This window comes from Platichthys flesus, chromosome 12, assembly GCF_949316205.1.
Source record: "Platichthys flesus chromosome 12, fPlaFle2.1, whole genome shotgun sequence".
NCBI classification, from domain to species: domain Eukaryota; kingdom Metazoa; phylum Chordata; class Actinopteri; order Pleuronectiformes; family Pleuronectidae; genus Platichthys; species Platichthys flesus.
In genome coordinates, this window is record NC_084956.1 from 9,674,996 (window position 1) to 9,693,801 (window position 18,806).

General features: G+C 40.4%; 3 protein-coding genes across 4 annotated transcripts; 1 reads left to right on the forward strand and 2 right to left on the reverse strand.

Annotated features, from left to right (window-relative positions):
- Window positions 1-3,265: 3,265 nt before the first annotated feature.
- Window positions 3,266-7,007, reverse strand: rps24 (ribosomal protein S24). 2 transcript variants are annotated; one of them, XM_062401194.1, is made up of 6 exons: window positions 6,897-7,007; window positions 6,159-6,224; window positions 5,848-6,057; window positions 5,050-5,163; window positions 3,913-3,933; window positions 3,266-3,358 (listed from the first exon to the last, which is right to left on the reverse strand). In XM_062401194.1, the coding sequence occupies exons 1-5, from the start codon at window positions 6,897-6,899 to the stop codon at window positions 3,928-3,930; spliced, it is 399 nt and encodes a 132-aa protein (XP_062257178.1). In that variant the 5' UTR covers window positions 6,900-7,007; the 3' UTR covers window positions 3,266-3,358; window positions 3,913-3,927. The 2 variants fall into 2 exon arrangements, with proteins under 2 accessions (XP_062257178.1, XP_062257179.1); XM_062401195.1 differs by lacking the exon at window positions 3,913-3,933.
- Window positions 7,008-8,279: 1,272 nt separating this feature from the next.
- Window positions 8,280-13,135, reverse strand: eif4ebp2 (eukaryotic translation initiation factor 4E binding protein 2). The gene is made up of 3 exons (XM_062400614.1): window positions 12,835-13,135; window positions 11,055-11,234; window positions 8,280-10,861 (listed from the first exon to the last, which is right to left on the reverse strand). Exons 1-3 carry the CDS (start codon window positions 12,965-12,967, stop codon window positions 10,830-10,832), a joined length of 345 nt encoding a protein of 114 aa, XP_062256598.1. The 5' UTR covers window positions 12,968-13,135; the 3' UTR covers window positions 8,280-10,829.
- Window positions 13,136-13,719: 584 nt separating this feature from the next.
- On the forward strand, window positions 13,720-17,802 carry ppa1b (inorganic pyrophosphatase 1b). The gene is made up of 11 exons (XM_062400613.1): window positions 13,720-13,886; window positions 15,218-15,282; window positions 15,686-15,739; window positions 15,954-16,073; window positions 16,164-16,250; window positions 16,336-16,462; window positions 16,561-16,688; window positions 16,915-17,000; window positions 17,120-17,192; window positions 17,274-17,313; window positions 17,419-17,802. Exons 1-11 carry the CDS (start codon window positions 13,826-13,828, stop codon window positions 17,448-17,450), a joined length of 873 nt encoding a protein of 290 aa, XP_062256597.1. The 5' UTR covers window positions 13,720-13,825; the 3' UTR covers window positions 17,451-17,802.
- Window positions 17,803-18,806: the final 1,004 nt, after the last annotated feature.

The window sequence follows — 18,806 nt, forward strand, 5'->3', positions numbered from 1 at the left end:
TGTTTGGGCAGATGTAGTAAGCTGCGGGTTTTCTCTCTCCCGTCCGCCACTTCCAGAGAGGGATAAATGACAAAACCATGTCGGGCTGGTGATGCAAAGAGGATAATTAGGATTCACCAAACACAGTTTGTCCTCAAAAAGCAAATCACTTCCCTGGTGCTCAGGGGCTACCAAGGCACAGATCATTTTATATATCAGCACCTAGCAACTGGCAGATGGAGTGAACTTAGTGCAGGCTGCCAAAGCTGATAGGACACTGCAGGACTGCAAAATGAGCTGTGATGATTTCCCTGCTGAGGCCAACAAGAGAGACACACCTCATTAAGATGCATAGCATCCCCGAATGCATGGCCACACTTTACAGCACCAAGTTGCCCCTTTGCAAAAATGTTCACAGTGCCACTGAAAACATAGAGTTTGTAGCTGATGTCTGCAAAACAAACACCGGCTAGCTCAGTAATTATAAACATAAACTCACTGGAACATCCCATATAAGAGAAATATGGTCCTGATTCCTAAATACTGCCTAATATCCAGTTTAGAAACCACATGGATACACAATAATGGACTGGTGCAAGGGGAAACAGGGAGACTGTGACATCTATTGCAGCTATTGATCTGCATGTACAAAAACAAACAGTGAGTCATCAGGAATTCTGTCCATTTTCTCCGTTATAATAGCACAACTCAGTTTCCTGCGTGGAGAGAGATTGGCCATTAAAACGGTGCATGTTGTGAGGGCGTAAATACGTGTCCCTCGTAACTGTCTGTCAAAAACCTGACTGCAGAAAACCAGACAGCAAATAAAAGCTCTTTGCTGTGCAGGCATGCAGGGGACTGTTGTCTCATTGTAGAAGTCTGTCCTGCTCCAGAGGAGGGCAGAGGTGAGTGTTTTATTTGTTATGTATGGGGGGTCCCTGCAGGGCCCACAGAGACCGACCCTACCACACACTTCCTGCAGACGTACCTGCGAGCATGACATTTGCTTTGCAGCTCAACTTCCACTCTTTTATCTCTCATTTCACTTATCAGCCTTTAACCCATCTCTTCTGTCGTCCTCTCAGCTCATACCGCATCTTCCTGTCACTCTTTCAATAACATCTTGCTTATTGCATTATCCCCCTGCTAACTATCCAATTGATGTCATCCTGTTTCCCTGTTATAACACAAACACAGGGGAGGGAGAGCATGGAGGGAAATAGACTTCACACGTCCAAATGCTGAAGACAAGGAGGGGGCCAGAGGAAGAAGAGCAAAAAAAAAAAAAAAAAAACAGCCAAGAAAAGGATTGCGGGACGCAAAAAAAAACGGTCCTGCAAGAAGAAAGAGAAAGAGAGACAAAGACAGAGAGGCAGAGACTCCAGGGACGGAGCGACAGTGCTGTGGAGACAGGAGCCTAATTTCCCAACACCATCTGTTCCCAGTCCCTGGGTTTGAAAGCTCCACTTATGTCAAACCTCCCACATCCACACACCAGTAGAACACTACAGAGCCGCGAGACACCCCACTGCCTCTTCTTTCCTGGTCCGTCCACTGCACCTTTCTAAGCACCAGTCCCCCCCATCCGCTCTGCCCCTCTACAGTGGCACTATAAAACAAACACACACTTTAGCAGAGATTAATGACACTGCCTGCTCTATTATTTGGGTCATGGTGTGTTTAGGATCCTGCTGGGGAAGAAAAACCACACATACATGTTTAGGTGCCAACACGTTAAATATCCCTACACACTGCAGGGTTGTTAGAACATTAACCTGTACACCAAGTCCAGCTTCCTCTTAATGAATGAGGCGCCGATACATTAACTACCATTTCTGTCGTGCTGGACTTTTGAATTATCTTCATTAACTGTCAGTGTTTAGTGTTGGCAGGGAAGCATGGATTGAAGCTATGCCCAAGGGGATGCTGGATATATATATATAATGCTTTCAGCTGGTAAAGAAGAGCCCACGATTCAAAATGTGTCAATTGAAGTGCCTCCAAGCTAGTTTTCTTTTTTTCCCAGTGGTGTAGGCAGGGGATTGGTGGCAAAATGTCTGGCCTATATACAAGAGTTTGTACAGGCATGGTAATGTCAAATAACAGTGTTTATAATTTTATATAATGTGTTAAATCGTATTTACAGTCCCTAATATGCAGCTATATAGTAGTCGCAGCATTTGGATGATGATCCTGAGAAGGGTGTTATTGTTTAAAAGGCAATGGGGGTTAAAAGCTCTTATTTTTTAAGTTGCAATAATAAAAGGCAAGTAGTTTTCTCGTTGCATGCAGATTAATGATAAATAATGCATCTTCCATGAATATCTTCGCTCTCTGCTTTGATTCTGAAGAGTAACGACACACGTCTCCTGCACTGAAACTAAATGCAATAGTCCACAAAGCGAAAAGAGGGGGTTGATGTTCCTGTATCTACAGCACGAGGAAATGTTATCAATATAACACTGGAAGGCAACAGTGGAATATGGGGGGTGGTGATGGTGGGGTTACCCTGAGGACAGACCATTCTCTGGCATTTTAATCACTTCATTTACTCAGTCTCAGGGTATTTCTATGCAAATGATCTGTAAAGGTCACGCTGCAAAGTGGGATAGCCATTCTGTTCCAAATGGTGTTTATAAACCGGATAAAGGCAAAAGTGCACACGCAGACAGGTTTATCTGCACATTAGTACAATTTAGTCTCTGGGGGCTTTGAGGTAAACATCCAGCAGGTTAACAACATATCATGTGCAGAAATGTTTAACTGTTAGTGCAAAGCATCTGCAAAATTAACAAGTGAAATGATAAATTACAAGGGAAACAAATGGCCTTACATGGACATAGTGTGCTCATGTCTTTAAAAAAATTTAAAATATAAATAAATAACTATTTTGACCTTCACAAAACCTATTTTAGTAAATTAAGGGCAATGAATGGCTCAGGTGTTATTTGAGCTGCTTTGAAGTAATGTCAATACAAAACCACTAGATGTCAGTGTTTACAAGGTTTCCTCTACTGGGGTTGAATATTGATCAAAAACGTCTTACAGAGAACCTTATGTATTTAGTATTAAAAACAAACCATAGAATTCAGAGGTTCAAAATGTAAATGTCGAACCCATTCAAGATGTTAAACACAGCTGTCATTCAACCAACATCACATCCTTTATCAATCCTGGGTACCAACCGTACTTCAAAGTACTTTGAATAATTTCACGGCGTGAGTTCAAGAAGATGAACTGGGCTCAGGTAGGACCTGGTTATTCAAAACACCAAAAAGCACACAGGTTCTTTTTTTGTCCAATTTTTTCCAACTTTTATTCGATGACAATATACAAGAGCATGTTGAAGCCAAGGACCCTCGCAGACTGTCCGGACTCACTGTGAGGGGAGAAGAGCAGAATTAGGACAAGAACCAAATCAGTTTGAATCATCAAACACACAACATGTGAGAAATATCAGGTTAAAAAAGGTAAAATTGGGACCACAAATGTTAAACGGTTTTTAAAAGGGAGAAACAGCATTAAACTCAACACCATAGTTATAAGCTCCATCTTTTTTAAAACAACTGTTATGGCTTTTAAAGGAAAATGTTTCAGGAAAGACTTCACATTTTAGTTCAGATGGACCACACACAAACAGACTAATGACACTATAATCTAAATGCTACACTCAGATTCTGCATCTAAAAACAAGGAATCTGAAGGATTTAAAAAGCACTTGTCTATGTAAGACTATGTAATCTCAAGGATAACCCTGTTATGTAGCAGAGACAGAGGGATGAAGGAGAGGGATAGAGGAAAAACCTATGAAACAACGCGGGAAAAACATTGAAGGAAAACTGTAGTGGGAAGTAGGGTGTGACATGCATGGCACAGTTCAGTTCTATCAGCTTCGGATGTGCAACACAGTGCCACTCCATGCTGCTTCTATACCTGCACAACGACACCTCATTTCTGCCAAAGAAATCCATGGAAAGCAAAATCAAAAACAAAAATGGAGGGGGGATAAGATGAACGTGTTGATACTTAAATTGTGGAACAGAAAAGATAAATCTGGAGTATGTTTTAAGGCCCAGGTTTTGTACTACAGTCAGAAACAAGCTAATGGAAACCATGGGAGATATGGTTAGTTAGCATCAATATATTTAGAAACCATTATGTGGGAGCCATAACAGGGGGAAGCGCATGATAGTAATCACAGAGCAGGTGGGATTGCTACCCAGGGACCCCTTCTAGTATTTTCCTCTCCAGAACATGGTATGAAGCACTATCAGCAGGTGAAGGTGATCATTAGAATTAGGAGCAGGAATATGGCCTGGCTAAATGTAAACCAGTGGGTCACATTTGATATTGGATGAATTGTGTACATCCAATGTGAAAAGCAGCGAGTCTGTGGCTCTCAGGTGATAGTTGAGGGGTAAATGGAGGGAAGTTAACTAGTATCCATCAAGCCTGGATATCTGCACACTGCGGTCAGTCTATCCATGGACATTTACCTTCTAAAGTTCCAGAAGAACATTTGATATGATTGGAAAAATGACAACGGCAATTAAAGCAGGAAACAGTGAAAAGCAAAGATTAACAAAGCGAGAAAAGAAAAGATGAATGAAAAGAAAATAAAGAAACAATTATGTTGCTCTGATTTGACAGGTTATATTCATCCACGGTTGATAACCACAGAACTACTTCATGTTACAGGTGCTACATGCTAGTTCTCTGCCACCCCTAATGAAAAGTCCTTTAGGGAGGTTATAATAATCCTTATTACAGTGACTAGTTGTAAGATAAAGTGAGGAGCTGGGCTGGATATGTTGGCGCTAGCGGTTTATGCTAACTTAAGTAGAAGGAAACAAGTGACAGAAACAAGAGTTACAGTCTTCGTTCCACCTCTAGAGGCAGGTCTTGGCAAGTACAGGACTTTTCCTTCATGCTTAACTCACAAGGTTTATGCTGGAGTGATCATTAACAGCTGCTAATGCTAACATTGTCTATGTAGCAAAAGACATCATATAGCCTGTTTAATGTTATCATTGACACTTTGGCACAAAGTATGTGAAACAGTGAAGTTACCTTCTTGCCAGCAGCACCCACACTGGCCTTCTTGGTGCCTCGTACTTTCTTCATTCTGTTCTTGCGTTCCTTGCGCTGTTTCCTTGAGGTCTTCTTTTTCTCATAGAGGCCGTGCTGGGGAACACAAACAAACATGTCAATACAAGAATCATCTAGAGACTAGATGTTCAATTTAGTTCAACTTCAAACTTTGTGGATATATTGCTGTAGATCTCAGAATGAGCCGTGTCAACAGAAGTTTGTTTTGAACGAGCTGCTCTGGAAAATGAATGCTGACGATGACATCAAGATTGTTTCATGTCTTAGAAGCTGCCAAAACAATAATTTCTAGGATGCAGCACAGACAAATGTGTTGCTATAAAGCTGCCGAGTTTCTACAACAGTCCATGACTGATTAACTTGATTTGAAATAACTAAAACAGCACCTATCTTTATCAATGCAAAATTTTTCCTCTGATGACTACAGATTTACAGACAAAAATGCTGTTAAAAAAAATGCTTTTTAATACATGGGATGGATAGTTGTCTTGCTTTTCACTTCTCATACCTCCAGACCTTCCAACTTAAATGTGTCGACTCAGTGGCTGAAACCTGCCTCTACAATAAGAAAAGACTGTCGCCTGGGTAGAAATTCAGATCATACTAAACTGACTCTGCTTGTTGCTGCTAAATTTATAAAGATGGGTAAAAACAGGATGCTTCTCTGCTGTGCAACACACACAAAAAAGAAAATCTGTATTTGCCCATGAACTGTCAAAGCTTTCAATTTGACAAGCAGCTCGACAGTGAAGAACTCACCCTGGCCAGTCTGTGTTTGGGCTCATTCTTCTTCGCGTAGTCTAGGGAGTCGTAGACCATGGCAAAGCCTGTTGTCTTGCCGCCACCAAACTGAGTCCTGAAGCCGAAGACGAACACAACATCAGGAGTGGTCTTGTACATCTTGGCGAGCTTCTCCCTGATTTCAGTCTTGGGGACTGTAGCCTTGCCGGGATGCAGGACATCGACGACCTGCAGGGAGGCACAGACAAAAGGGGGGGAAATGTTATCAAAGTGACAAATTATGTGAAAGATGAGAATTAAAAGGAGGGAAAGGGGATATGGATGCTCACCATTTGCTTCCTCTGAAGGAGCCGGTTCGTCATGAACTTGCGAGTCCTGACTGTCACTGTGTCATTCTGAAGACGGGGGAGGAAAGTTGTGATCAGTTTCTTAGCTTCATCTACTGCCCATAAGACCGTTAATACAATTCCCACAATGCAACTGTAACACAGAGTGGCTCATGAGCTTCTCAGCCATCATGCTGCTGTAGCTTCTCAGCTAATGTGTTAACTACAAATCAACCACAGCACTGGTCCTCTATTTTCTGTTACACAATAACATAAATATATAAACCTGAGTTTGTGGTATTAACAATATCCGTGTTCGCCTACAATGAGGGGCCTGCTCACGTATGGCGGCGGAGTGTGTGCTAACGTTAGCCACCAGGGGCTACTACTTAGCTTTCCGGTAGTATTAATACTTTTAACGTCTACCTACAATGTGTCAGAGCAGCCATGCGGGCGGAGGAGGCCATTTACGAGGTGGAATGAAGGTGGAAGTGTAAAGAGTGAATTATAGACGCTGACCCAAAGCGGGTGGACTCAGTGTGAGTGTGTGTAACATCAGTCCGGGTAGCATCGGGACGGCGCCGCTTCATTTCCACTCAATTCTCTCCCGCCCGCGTCAATATCCACATTTTATTATAAAGCGGACTTCCACCCTCACGTAGTGTGTAGTAAAAGTGTGACAATGGACGGATGGCCGCGATGATGAACAGATTATTCTGATATTGTCGCCACAACACTCACCATCTTTACGTCGGCCTCGCTCAGGGACGTAGAAAAGGAGGAAGGACCGGCAAGCGGCCGCAATAATGCCTGTTCAAAAAAGTTGCCCGGGCACGCACGCGCGATGCCTGATTGAAAATCGTAAAAAGAAAACGGAGGAACCACTTAGTTTAAAAAGTATTTGTGTCTGGTTATTTTAACTACACACTCTGGTTGAGGAAATATGATCAATTACGTATTTTTCCTTTCTCTAATTAATTTCAAACTGCTTCAAAGTTTGTAAATAAAATGCAAGACCTGTGAAGTGAAATCAGGGGCTAGGCCTGCTGGACGTGCATATTAAAAAAATACATACAACTATATTACTAATGAATACAGCGTTGTGTAGTGTACAACTGACATAAGGTGAATCCTCCTAAATCCACACGGGGTTAGTATTGCGGGATCCACTGTAATCTCTGAAGCACTATTGCGATAAATGACATGAATGACAATATTTAATAAAAGAGCACATGCATTCACAGATATACACATTTTACAGTTGTTTGGGTCGCCAGATTAACTCACTGGGGCACTTACAGTTGCACTTAGTCTCTATTGATCTCTACTCAGCCATCACCTAGTGCTCTCTGTATATTGTTTATGAAGTCTGTCTCTTTCCAAATCCAATTAAGTACAAAGCACCCAGCAGACACTGCATGGCATCTTGTCTGGGAACCAAGAGCCCCCTCTACAGTGATCAACCAGCACTATGCTTGTGTTAATTTGGTTAAGCACCACATTTTAATTTGATGATAAGAATTAAAACACATTTTTTTTTTACATTCCCTTACCATGTCTGTTTTTTACAAATTAAATTACAAAAGCCAAAGGACATACAACAAGCACTGCTCCAAAATAAACACATGCTTCTTGAATGTTACAATTTTCAAAACATTGATTCCAAGATAAATTGTGTGCACTTTGAAAATGACCACTCTGACTTTGCCTTCAATCCACTTCTGCAGTTTTACAATACTGTTGACTGTAGGTCATGTACACAGCTAAAAACTAAATGGCATATATTTACACACATTACCCTTCTTCAGAGACAGTATTTGCTAATATGCATATATTAGCAAATATGCCTGTGGGAATAATTGGGTCCCATGAACGAGAGCATGAATGGGAGAAATCAGAGAAAATGTAAACAAAGAGATTTTATTTTTAGCTTCTTAATGAGCACTTGTGATGTGACATTTCTGATGAGGAGAGAGCTTCACTGTGCTCAGCATGAATCAGTAAGTGAGCGTGGAGAACACTGTGCTAATGTGGTGGGTGAGTACATAGTTAAGACATGTTGAACAACTCCCTCCCTAATGTTGTCTGTGTCTGAATAAGCAAACAAACACACAAAACATTGCATTTTCTTTGTTACGGTACTTTATTGATCTTGCAGCAACAATGTCCACTGCTGTTTGAGATCCACTGAAGATAAAAGTTTTTTTAAATCCGAACGGATGGTAACAGTTACTTGTTTCACATTTCTTTCAACACGATGTTAAAGCCCTCATTGTCAAAGCAAACCGATCTGATATAAATCTGAAATCTGAATGACGATGCAGTTATACAGAGTTTAATCGTAAAAGAAAAAAATTTGCAATGCAAATCGGGTTGAAGCAAACCCCTGATGTACTCGTCACCAAACATGGTAGTAGTTAATTCAAAAGCCAAAAAGAAGAAAATGAAATCAAATCTATCAGAGATATCTTGTCAGCCATTCAGTGGTTCCAGTCACACAGAGAAATGAATGAATGGATTTTAAATCAAACAGAAACACAAAGTTTGTGGTGATTTTTTGCCAAATTTAATATTACTTATTGGACTGAATAAGCAGATACGACTATGATGACGGACTAAATGAGCGTGAGGTGCTCTTTCAACCACCATCACCATCTGAACTTCAGAATCCCAGAATGACACAAGTCACGTTCGGACTTCAGAGATGCATGAGGAAGAAAATTATGAAAGGAAAAAAATAAAAATAAAAACCTATTAGTTTTTATCTCAAGTGCTAAGTACGATGTGACCTATTCAATGTTACAGTGAAAAAATAAACATCTGTTGGAAAGTACAAATTGATGACAAGGAGCCTAGGTTTATAGTTACTGCATCTTGTGTCGAGTAAGGCATGGGCAGACATGACACGCGAACAGAATCAGGTAGCGTAAAATGGATTAAGGACACTGGAGACAGATTTGTAGATTAAGGGACGGCCTCCATCAAGCCCGGGTTCATACAGTGTTTCCTGGTTTCTCGACTAGTTCAAAGGCTTGACAGCGCTTATTCCCAAACTAATAACCCTCAATACTACCAAACTGTATTCAACGATAAAATGCATATAAAACATCTTGATTTATTTCAAGTTTTCCCCCACGCAAAATTTGTATATTTCACCCATTACTTTAACACTGGGATTTCCATGGAATTTTAACCACTTCCAGTTTGTTCTGAATGTGAAGCTGGTCTGGAGATGCAGAGAGTATTTCATCTTTTTTTAGACCCTGTTCAGACCTGGTATAAACATCTGTCCCGAGAGATCAGATCCCAAGTGGAGAGCTTGAAGTATGTCTTTTCACACCTGACATTAACATTTATCCTGAAAGCATCTCCAGTGACCACGATCAGTCGGATCTCAGTTACCTGCTCTACATGTCATTAGTTAGTAACAGTTGTGTTCATGAAGACAAAATTATGTTGTTTTTATGCAGTCGGAGTTTACAGATATGTCCAATGAAATTTGTGAGTGTGTGTGTGTTGGCACAAGAGAGAGAGAACTAAATGAGTCAATGAGCTAAACGCAGCTGTTAAGATGTTACTCATTTGAATTAAAGACCTGAATTTAGCGCAGACCACTTGTTATCGGATGACTCAGGATGGATGTAAATACCAGGTGGAACGAGGTCTAATACTCATCAGATTATGAACATAAATCTTCTGCCAAAACAATAAACCAGTGAAGCCAAAGTAGGTTTTAAAAGTGTATTCCCGATACTAGGCAGGGGATAAAATTTGCAAAAGAAATTTATAGAAAGATCTTGACAACCAAAGTGGTTTGATTATTGATATATTTTTATATATTGATATAATTCTTATGAAAAGCTTGTTTGTAGTTGCGGGATATACATTTAGCTTTATAGTAATAGTTGGAAATACAATTATTTGAGGATTTAAAAAACAATTAACGTCCCAGCCTAAGATTTGAATATGTTTTCCCCTGAAAATCAGAAACTCACGGGCCTGTGTTGGTAATGAAAGCTAAAATCTTGAAATGGCATGAAATAGTCTCCTTATTGGGAAAATAAAAACAACACAGCATCCCTTTTACAGACCAGCAGGGGGAAACTAAACTGACCAACCAACCAATAATAGATTGAGGACCTTTTCAAGTAGTTCCAAAAAAAGAAAAAACAAATCCCTTAAATAACATGCACACATGGGCCTGCAGAACCAAAGGCTGAATATGAATATCAAAGCTTTTGACTGATTCCAAGGCCGGTATTTAAAAATGACCACTTCCTTCACCAATTAATCAGAATATTATATGTTCTACACTGTGCTCTGTTGAAGATAAGAAGCTAAGAAACCTTTCAATTTGAGCACTGCTGTCGACTAATTGGACCATGTGTCTGGATACATAATAATCAGGCCTGAGTGGTTGTTGATTTGTTCAGCGACGGTTAACCATGTAAATCTATTAAAAAAAAAACTATAGCTTCCAGAGTTGGCCACACTGTACCTGTATGCATGATATACTGACTCCCCAATGGTTTACACACATTACATCCAGCAGTGAGACAGAGAGCTAGAGAAGATGGCTGCCATGAGGGCTCACAACATTGGTTTCTACAAGCCAAGCCACTGGCACGTGTGATGCCAGGTCATTTGCTTTATCGCTGGTGGTGTTCCAGTCGGTTAGATGTCCATTTCAAACTGGGCATCATCACCTAGAAAAAAAGAAAGGTGTGAGGGGATCACGCTGGATTGTTTTAGAGAAAAAAACAACAATAAACGACATATGCGTGTATATACATTTAATAACGGGTGCAATGTTTGCCTGCCTCTACCTTTAGAAGCAGATGACATGTGAGACGGACTGGTGACGGACATACAAAACAATTCCTTTGACATAATCCTTACCGGTTGTGGGCTTGCCATCATGCTTTTTGATATGGTTATTGGCTTCGTTCTTCTGGTTCTCACGTAGGACATTTTGGCTGGTCACTCCGGGGATGACAGGCAGGCGAGCTGGTGGATTCTGGGCAATGGGGGAGTTGCGCCTGTCCAGGAGGAACTTCCGGTCGTAGATGATCCGGGTTCCTGCAATAGGACAAACATCAAGTTTCTGTTATTCTGCTCCATCTGAGGAAATAAATGTTTAATTGGGTTCTGTTGATTAGAGTCAAAAGGTTGATTTTCTACAAGCACCGTCCTTTTTTCTAAAGTATCATTAGAATCATTATCCGTCTCACAGTCTGGGTGCTTGTGGAAATTTTCAAACCAAATAGGGCAAAAACAGAGGAGTGGAGAAAGGTGAATGTGAATCATCAGCAGCATGAGCCAGACAGTGATGACTGCACTTGCTCTCAGTCAGTGCCCTTCTTAAGAGCTTTGTGAGTTTTTCCTTTCTGTTGAAGTCCAGTCTGTCCAGTACTTTATGTGTTCTTTGTTTTCTGAGACAGAATAACCTTCATTTTGATGGCATTACAGTATCCTTTTTTTTAAATGATTATTTGCAAAAAGGTCAGATTTATTGTCTGTTCCCACAGCAGACTTTTAGATTCCTCATGGCAGGAAGACACAGGTGGAACCAGTGACATACATAGTGGCTCAGTTCCAGGGAGAGGTCTTTTCAAATCATATTCCACTTGTTTACTCTGGTTATGTGCGTCCTGAGATAAATGAGCCATGGCCTGTAAAAACTTATTTCAACATACAAAACCAGCATCTATTTTCATTATGCGGTTTCATTAAACATAACCAAACTGGTTTTCAACCTGCTCAGTTGACTCTGGGCCTGATCATGTGGAAGAAGTAGAGTTATTTATTACGAGCAACTTTGAAATAAGTTTTTAACATAAGAAGAAACAATGATGCCTGTAGATTAAACCAGGTCATATATTAAGAGTATATGATCAGTTAAGAAAAGAAAAGAAAGAAAGACAAAAATAAATTATTTGCAGTTATGAAAGTCAGACTGGGGATTTATTGTAGAAAAGGAATTATGTTGCTCTTTTGTCTGATAATAATTTATTATGAATATATCATGCAAATAGGAAGAAAACGTTGACCTAGACAGAGATGAGAGCATGAAAGCAGCTATTTTCTGCCATGCCTGATGAGGTCAAACTGAGGATAAAAATATTCAGATGTGTGTTTGTGATGCACTGACGGAACAACAGCTGAATCACAAACCACTACCACAGATGCTGGTGCAGCTGTTGAGCTCTTCCTACATTGTTAAAGCAATAAATTGCATTTTTTACTTCAGAACCACCCTTATTCTCTGTATCATTATAGCGAATTACTCAGTGAGATATCATTGCTGAGTGAATGACCGATTTAAAGTGTCCATGCTAAATGTAATGCACTTCCTTACATGCTCTGTTATGAATCGTGTTGCAGAACAAGCTGTACTACAGACGATATGACACAGAGTTCACGTGTTCACTCTGAGTTACATCAAAACTGCCACGATTGACAAACCCAACATTTTTGTATATAGGCAGCAAGGCTTTCATCAGAATCTCTGCGTTGCACACCAGCCAATCAGAGAGCGGCCTGTGAGCGTGTGGGCGGGGCCAGGCTTTGTTTTTGTTTTGAACAGGCCACAGTGACAGAACTCTCAGGTTCACCGACAGCACCTATCCTCCATTTTGATGACAGGCCCATCCTAAGGCAGACGGGCTTGCCCCATTACCTCCGGGGGTGGTGGAGAATAAAGTGCCTCCGGGGGTGGTGCAGTAGTCGTGAGGTAGCTGCGTTGTGTCGTTGATCATCACCGTCCTGGTCGGGATGGCCCTGCTCTCGCTCAGCTGACGACTGGACGACATGTTTCCTTCCGATTCGGTGGCAAATCCAGCAGCTACAGTAAAACCGGGGTTGTTAGCGGTGGAAACCCGGGCCGATCCCCTCTCTCTTTAATCTCTCTGTCTCCTGTCGTCCTCCCAGCCGTCAGCTCCGTCCCCTCCCTCAGCAAGACAGGATGAGCGACAGGCTGCGGGCGGATGTGACGTCATGGGCCCTCTTATACTTATCATATGAATCTGTGATATTATTGTGTATCAAATATAATCAGTTTAATTTATCATAAAACATCTGTGTTTGTCTATTTGAGAGCTTTTATGATCCCTGGTGTTGTAGATATGTTTATTTCTATTTGTTTATGTTAGTCAATGTTAGTTAAATGTCCTTAGATGCAGAATGGCAAACATTACCAGTAACTTTCACAGTGTTTCTATCTGATATATTCTTTAAATCCAGTCCTGTGAATGAGGGCCATTGTTTGCCATTCTGAATATATAGATGCCAAAAATGTATGAAAGGAGCCTTTGTTACGATTCTCATCTTCAAGACGTGTAACTACATTTTGCAGTCAAATTTCCTACTAACATTAGTTTCCACAACATATATTTACCATTCAATATATAATCCAATTGAGTCTAAAACATGTAATTTAATCTCTACAATTGGGCAATGAGTGTGTCAAATATTCTGCCTCATCGTTACAGGATTTACATTTTGAATCCTCTGAACAATATTTCCGATTGTCCGTGAAGGCGTCGTTGATACACAGCGCATGCGCGGTTTACCCCCCTGCCTCCTGTCTTCTAACCGCCCCTCGACAAACTTGTTCCGCCGCCATCCTCCATCCAGGTCTCAGACGTCTTAACCTCCTCCGGCCCCCAGACATGAGCTTCACCGTGGAGGAGAGGGGAGCCCCCAACTCCCTGAACTTCCGCCTGTTCTACAGTAAGTCGAGAAGATGAAGTTCTCTGTGTGTTTCACTTCTCCGAGGAGCCGGACCACCGACGGGCCAGCGAACCTCCCACGTGTCGTTTATTCTTTTAGTGACCCGTGTGTATTCAGCTCATCGCCCACAGGCTGCAGCCGCTTGAAGCTAAAGCTAAACACTGCGCGTTGAAGATGTTTAATATCAGTAGTTAACTCGTCGTGAGTGAGTGAAGCAGCCGGGTGAGATGACGTGAGCAGTGAGACTCAACGTATCACCGCGTCGACCTGACGTGCACCAGACTTCCTGCCTGAACTTGGCACAGGAGAGATGATTGTTCTGGAAAAATCATAAAATGAAAACATAATCTTGAATAGTGAACGCCCTCTCTGATTATAAGACGGTATTAACCCACACTGATACTGACAGGAGCAGACTGTGGGTTGATTATTACCCACAGGATGATGATTATGTATTTCTGGAATAGTTACAGGACTGGACGATCGGGCAAAACATGACGACGATAAATGTCAAATGAATGTTTTCTCTAATGGGCAGAGAACGATAACAACTTGACAAACAGCAACACGTTTTTCAAATCTGAGCCAGAACCTTAAAACCAATTATTTATCAAACCTTCTCATCGTTCTCGCTCAATGCAAATGCAATGCATTGCTATATTTAGAAAGACTGTTATGTTGTTATTGATTCAAATCACATTATTTTGTTATTGTTTTATTGTCCTTGATCACAGTTTTAAAAAACAAAATAAGGTCATGTCTTCGATTTAAATACCAGACTTTATTTGAATTGAATGGAAACCATGTTTATTGTAATAACCACATCTAATAATAATAATGATACATTAGTAATCACTGATTTTGTTTTCTTGCATTGCTGAGTATGATTTGGCTTTTGTGTGCTTTGCTATCTTTGCAGCACCTAGTAACTCTGCTTTAGAAATAGTGTTTATTCTTATTATTGAATGGGTCAAATAAGCCTGTGGGTGTAGCAGTGTAAATATTTAGAGTAACTGAAATAAATGGCCTCTATAGCCGCCAGGTTGGAAATGTAATTATTAAAGACACTGTCAAACCGGTTCTGCTTGTTTCATTGTTTGCACTGCCCAAGATTGTTAACTGATACATAAATGACCAGAAATATATGGTTTCTCATAATTCTTGCTGTACAAGCATTAGGTTATCTGTGTCTGTTGTTGGGTCCATGGGACATGAAGGCTCATTTAACTGTTTTAGCTACTCAGTTGTTGATATGACCTTTACACACAGAATAACATAACATTAGTTGTATCTACCTGCCTCCACCAAGCTAACACATCTTTGTTTTACAGAAAATGCAGAAGGAAAATACATCTCGCCATTCCATGACATACCGATGTATGCTGATGAGAGCCAGGTAATGCCTGCCGCCTTTATGCCATTAAATCTGTAAATAAGTGTGTGTAAATAAACAATAAACTGTTTAAACATCACCTGTTGTGCTGCCATGAATATTGAGTTTTTGCAGCAAAGGTAGTGAAGTGCTGCAGGTAATGCGTTCCAGAATAGTGAGGTCATAGTCTAATCTCGAAGGCAGTGGCCTTTACCCCTTATTTTGTGAGTGCTGTTTCAATATCTGTGTAAACTGCAGATTATCGATTTATCTTATCGTCTTCAAACAATTAATGCTCTTTATGGTGACGTTTCAATCAGAGCAATTAAATTAAAGACAGAATGTAAGGACGTTGTGCTTTTGAAATTGTGTCATCTTTAGTTGTGTCATAAACTGTTTCATAATAACTGAATCGTGTCTCTTACAGAACATCTTCCACATGGTCGTTGAAGTACCAAGATGGACAAATGCAAAGATGGAGGTATGAATGAACATGTTGTATTCCATCATCAACAGTTACGCGTTTGTCCAACAAGTTTTTCAAAGTTTTCACTGCTTTTATGACCTGACGTGCTCGTTCTAAACCTGCCTGTGTGGAAGGACCTGTTTGCTTGGCCTGTGGCGATGCCTTTTGCGGCTTTTCCTGCCTTGTGTGTCTGCTCCTTTTCAAAAGTAACAGCATAGTTTCTTTTCAGATTGCTACCAAAGAACTCCTTAACCCGATTAAGCAAGATGTGAAGAAGGGCAAGCTGCGATATGTTGCCAACGTTTTCCCACATAGAGGCTACATATGGAACTATGGAGCCATTCCCCAGGTTAGCAAACATTTCTGATCCTGATGTGGTCTGTCCTGCAGTGTTTACATTGAACAACAAACATTTTATATTTGTTTTGTAATGTTTCAGACATGGGAAGATCCCACACACAAGGACAAAGACACTGACTGCTGTGGCGACAACGACCCCATCGATGTCTGTGAAATCGGCAGCAAGGTAAATCACTGGCTGGTGATTTCGCAGCTTATCGTTGTCATTGCTGTGTAAATTAATTTAATGGAAAAAAGGAAATCTCTTCCAGGTGTGTGCCCGTGGGGAGGTAATGAAAGTGAAGGTGCTCGGGGTCCTGGCCATGATCGATGAGGGCGAGACTGATTGGAAGGTGATTGCGATCAATGTAGAGGACCCCGAAGCCAAAGACTTGAACAGTAAGATCCACTATTTATTTATTTAACTTTTTCTCGCCCTTTGTCTGTTTGAGAAGTTCTGCATCTGAACACCTGTGGTTTTCCCCGTCCATTTTCAGACATCAGTGACGTCCGGCGCCTGAAACCCGGCTACCTGGAGGCCACAATCGACTGGTTCAGGAGATACAAAGTGCCCGATGGGAAACCAGAGAACCGGTTTGCTTTCAATGACGAGTTCAAAGACAAGGTGTCCATCAGACTCATCTTTTTATTTATAGTTTTTTTCACGGCGACAAATACATTTTGATTTATCTCTCGCACTTGCCTGCAATGTCAAATTCTAACATTTAATTTGCACTGCTCTGGGAAAATATGGGTTCCTGTACTAGAAGTAATCTGCGGATTTTCATTCATGCATGTCATAGTTAATGTTTAATCTCACTATGAACTAACCAGATAATGTTGTGTTTCAGGACTTTGCCATTGAAGTTATCAAGAGCACTCACAACAGCTGGAAGGACCTCATCTCCAAACCGAGCAACGCTGGTGAACTGAACTGGTACGATGACAGTTTTGTCCTGGTTGTCTTGTAAAATTAGTTATCCTACATTAGGATGTAGTGATAACTGTATGATGTGATTTTTTTAATAATTCCTTTATGTATCTTGTGCAATGCAGCAAAAACACCTGTGTCTCTGAAGGCGACAGCTGTCACTGCTGCTCAGCGGATGAGGCAAAAGCTGCTGTTGATGTAAGTAACATCCCACTTTTCAACGTAAATTCATTTGAACTGCAGGACTCATTCATTCCTGATGTTTCGCTCTGTCTCTAGATGTATCCTTGTGGAAAAGCAGAATGTGTCCCCTCATCAGGTAGAAGTTTGATACATATTTGCGTCTGTATTGATCAAAATCTACAAAAGGTGTCTTGTTATTTTTATTTGTTGAGGGACTGACTGTTGTTCTTCTCTTTTACAGTGGACAAATGGTTCTACTATGAAAAGAAGTAATCGGGAGCCTGTTTGGATTGGAGCAGACCACAATGCTAATTTCTCACAGGACTACTTGATTATGACCTTATATCAGGAACCAATGGGATGGCAGGATGGGACGTGGGTGTCGGTGTTGAGTTGGCAGATTTTCCATGTAGACGGAGAGAGGTAGTGATAATTTCTGTAGAAGAAGAGAAAAGTTTTAAAAAAACACAATCATGTCTTGACCAATTCATTTTCATTTATTTAACAAAGATCTCTTTGGAGATGTGCTTTAATAACAAAGTGCGTGTACTGAGCCGAGTAGACACTTGTGGCCTGTTGGAGATATGAACTGCTTTAATAAAGCTTCGCTCGTTAAATTATCAAACGTGTGATTCATTTATTTTATCTGTTTATTATTCAATAAGAAAAGATTGCACTTGGTGGTTACAGGATTTACGATGAATAAGAAGTTCCGATTGTCTTTGTTTTTGCGACACACAGGAGACATTAATGAGGAGTGTGAAGGAAAGAAAGCTGAAATTATAATCCTTTGCTTTGTTATAATCCTTTGCTTTGTTATAATACTGCGACCTAGTGGTCAGTGCCCAATACTACCTTTCTTTTTGTCTACTGGGATGCTCAGTGTTTTCAGACTTGACCAAAATGTTACAATGTGTTCTACCAGGTATAAGGTTTGATTTCCCCATTCATAACAAGAGTGATAAAGAAATGAAAGCTTATTCTCTGTCCTTCACATTTTAGTGTTCAAGACCTCACAAATGAGATGATTCTTCTCAAGAGATTCACCCTCATGAATAAACTTTTACAACAAAAATAAAATATATTCATAAACTATATTTTATCCCTATGTTATTGTTTGCAAATAAAGATCGAATCTTAAGTTGATTTATAGTTATATGTATCTTTTGTGATGCATTTCTAGCTTTAAAATGTTACTTGTAGGTTATCCACAAAGGATGAAGTGTTCATTCTTTGTGATTAACCCATTTTATATCCCTGAAAGCAACACTTAACTACATCTAAATTAAACTACATTTGATTTGCTAGTTTTACTGTTGAAGAAAGTGATAAGGCAGTTCGTGGACCATGTGTGCCAGTGAGTAATAGCACATGTATTGCTCAGTTTATATTGCTTTGTTGAACACTCATAACTTGTGCACACACTTACCTTAATGTCCCTGGTATTAGTAAAGATGGGTCTGTGGACTTTCAACATATCTTGTAACCGAATAATCACGTAGTGTTTGCAGTTTAAATCATTATTACATTAAGTCATCTTGATTATAGGCAATCATGTTATTTCCAATGTTTATTTGAGTTTATTGCCATGTCTAATTTACTTATTTTTTATATTTGGAACCTAGACTG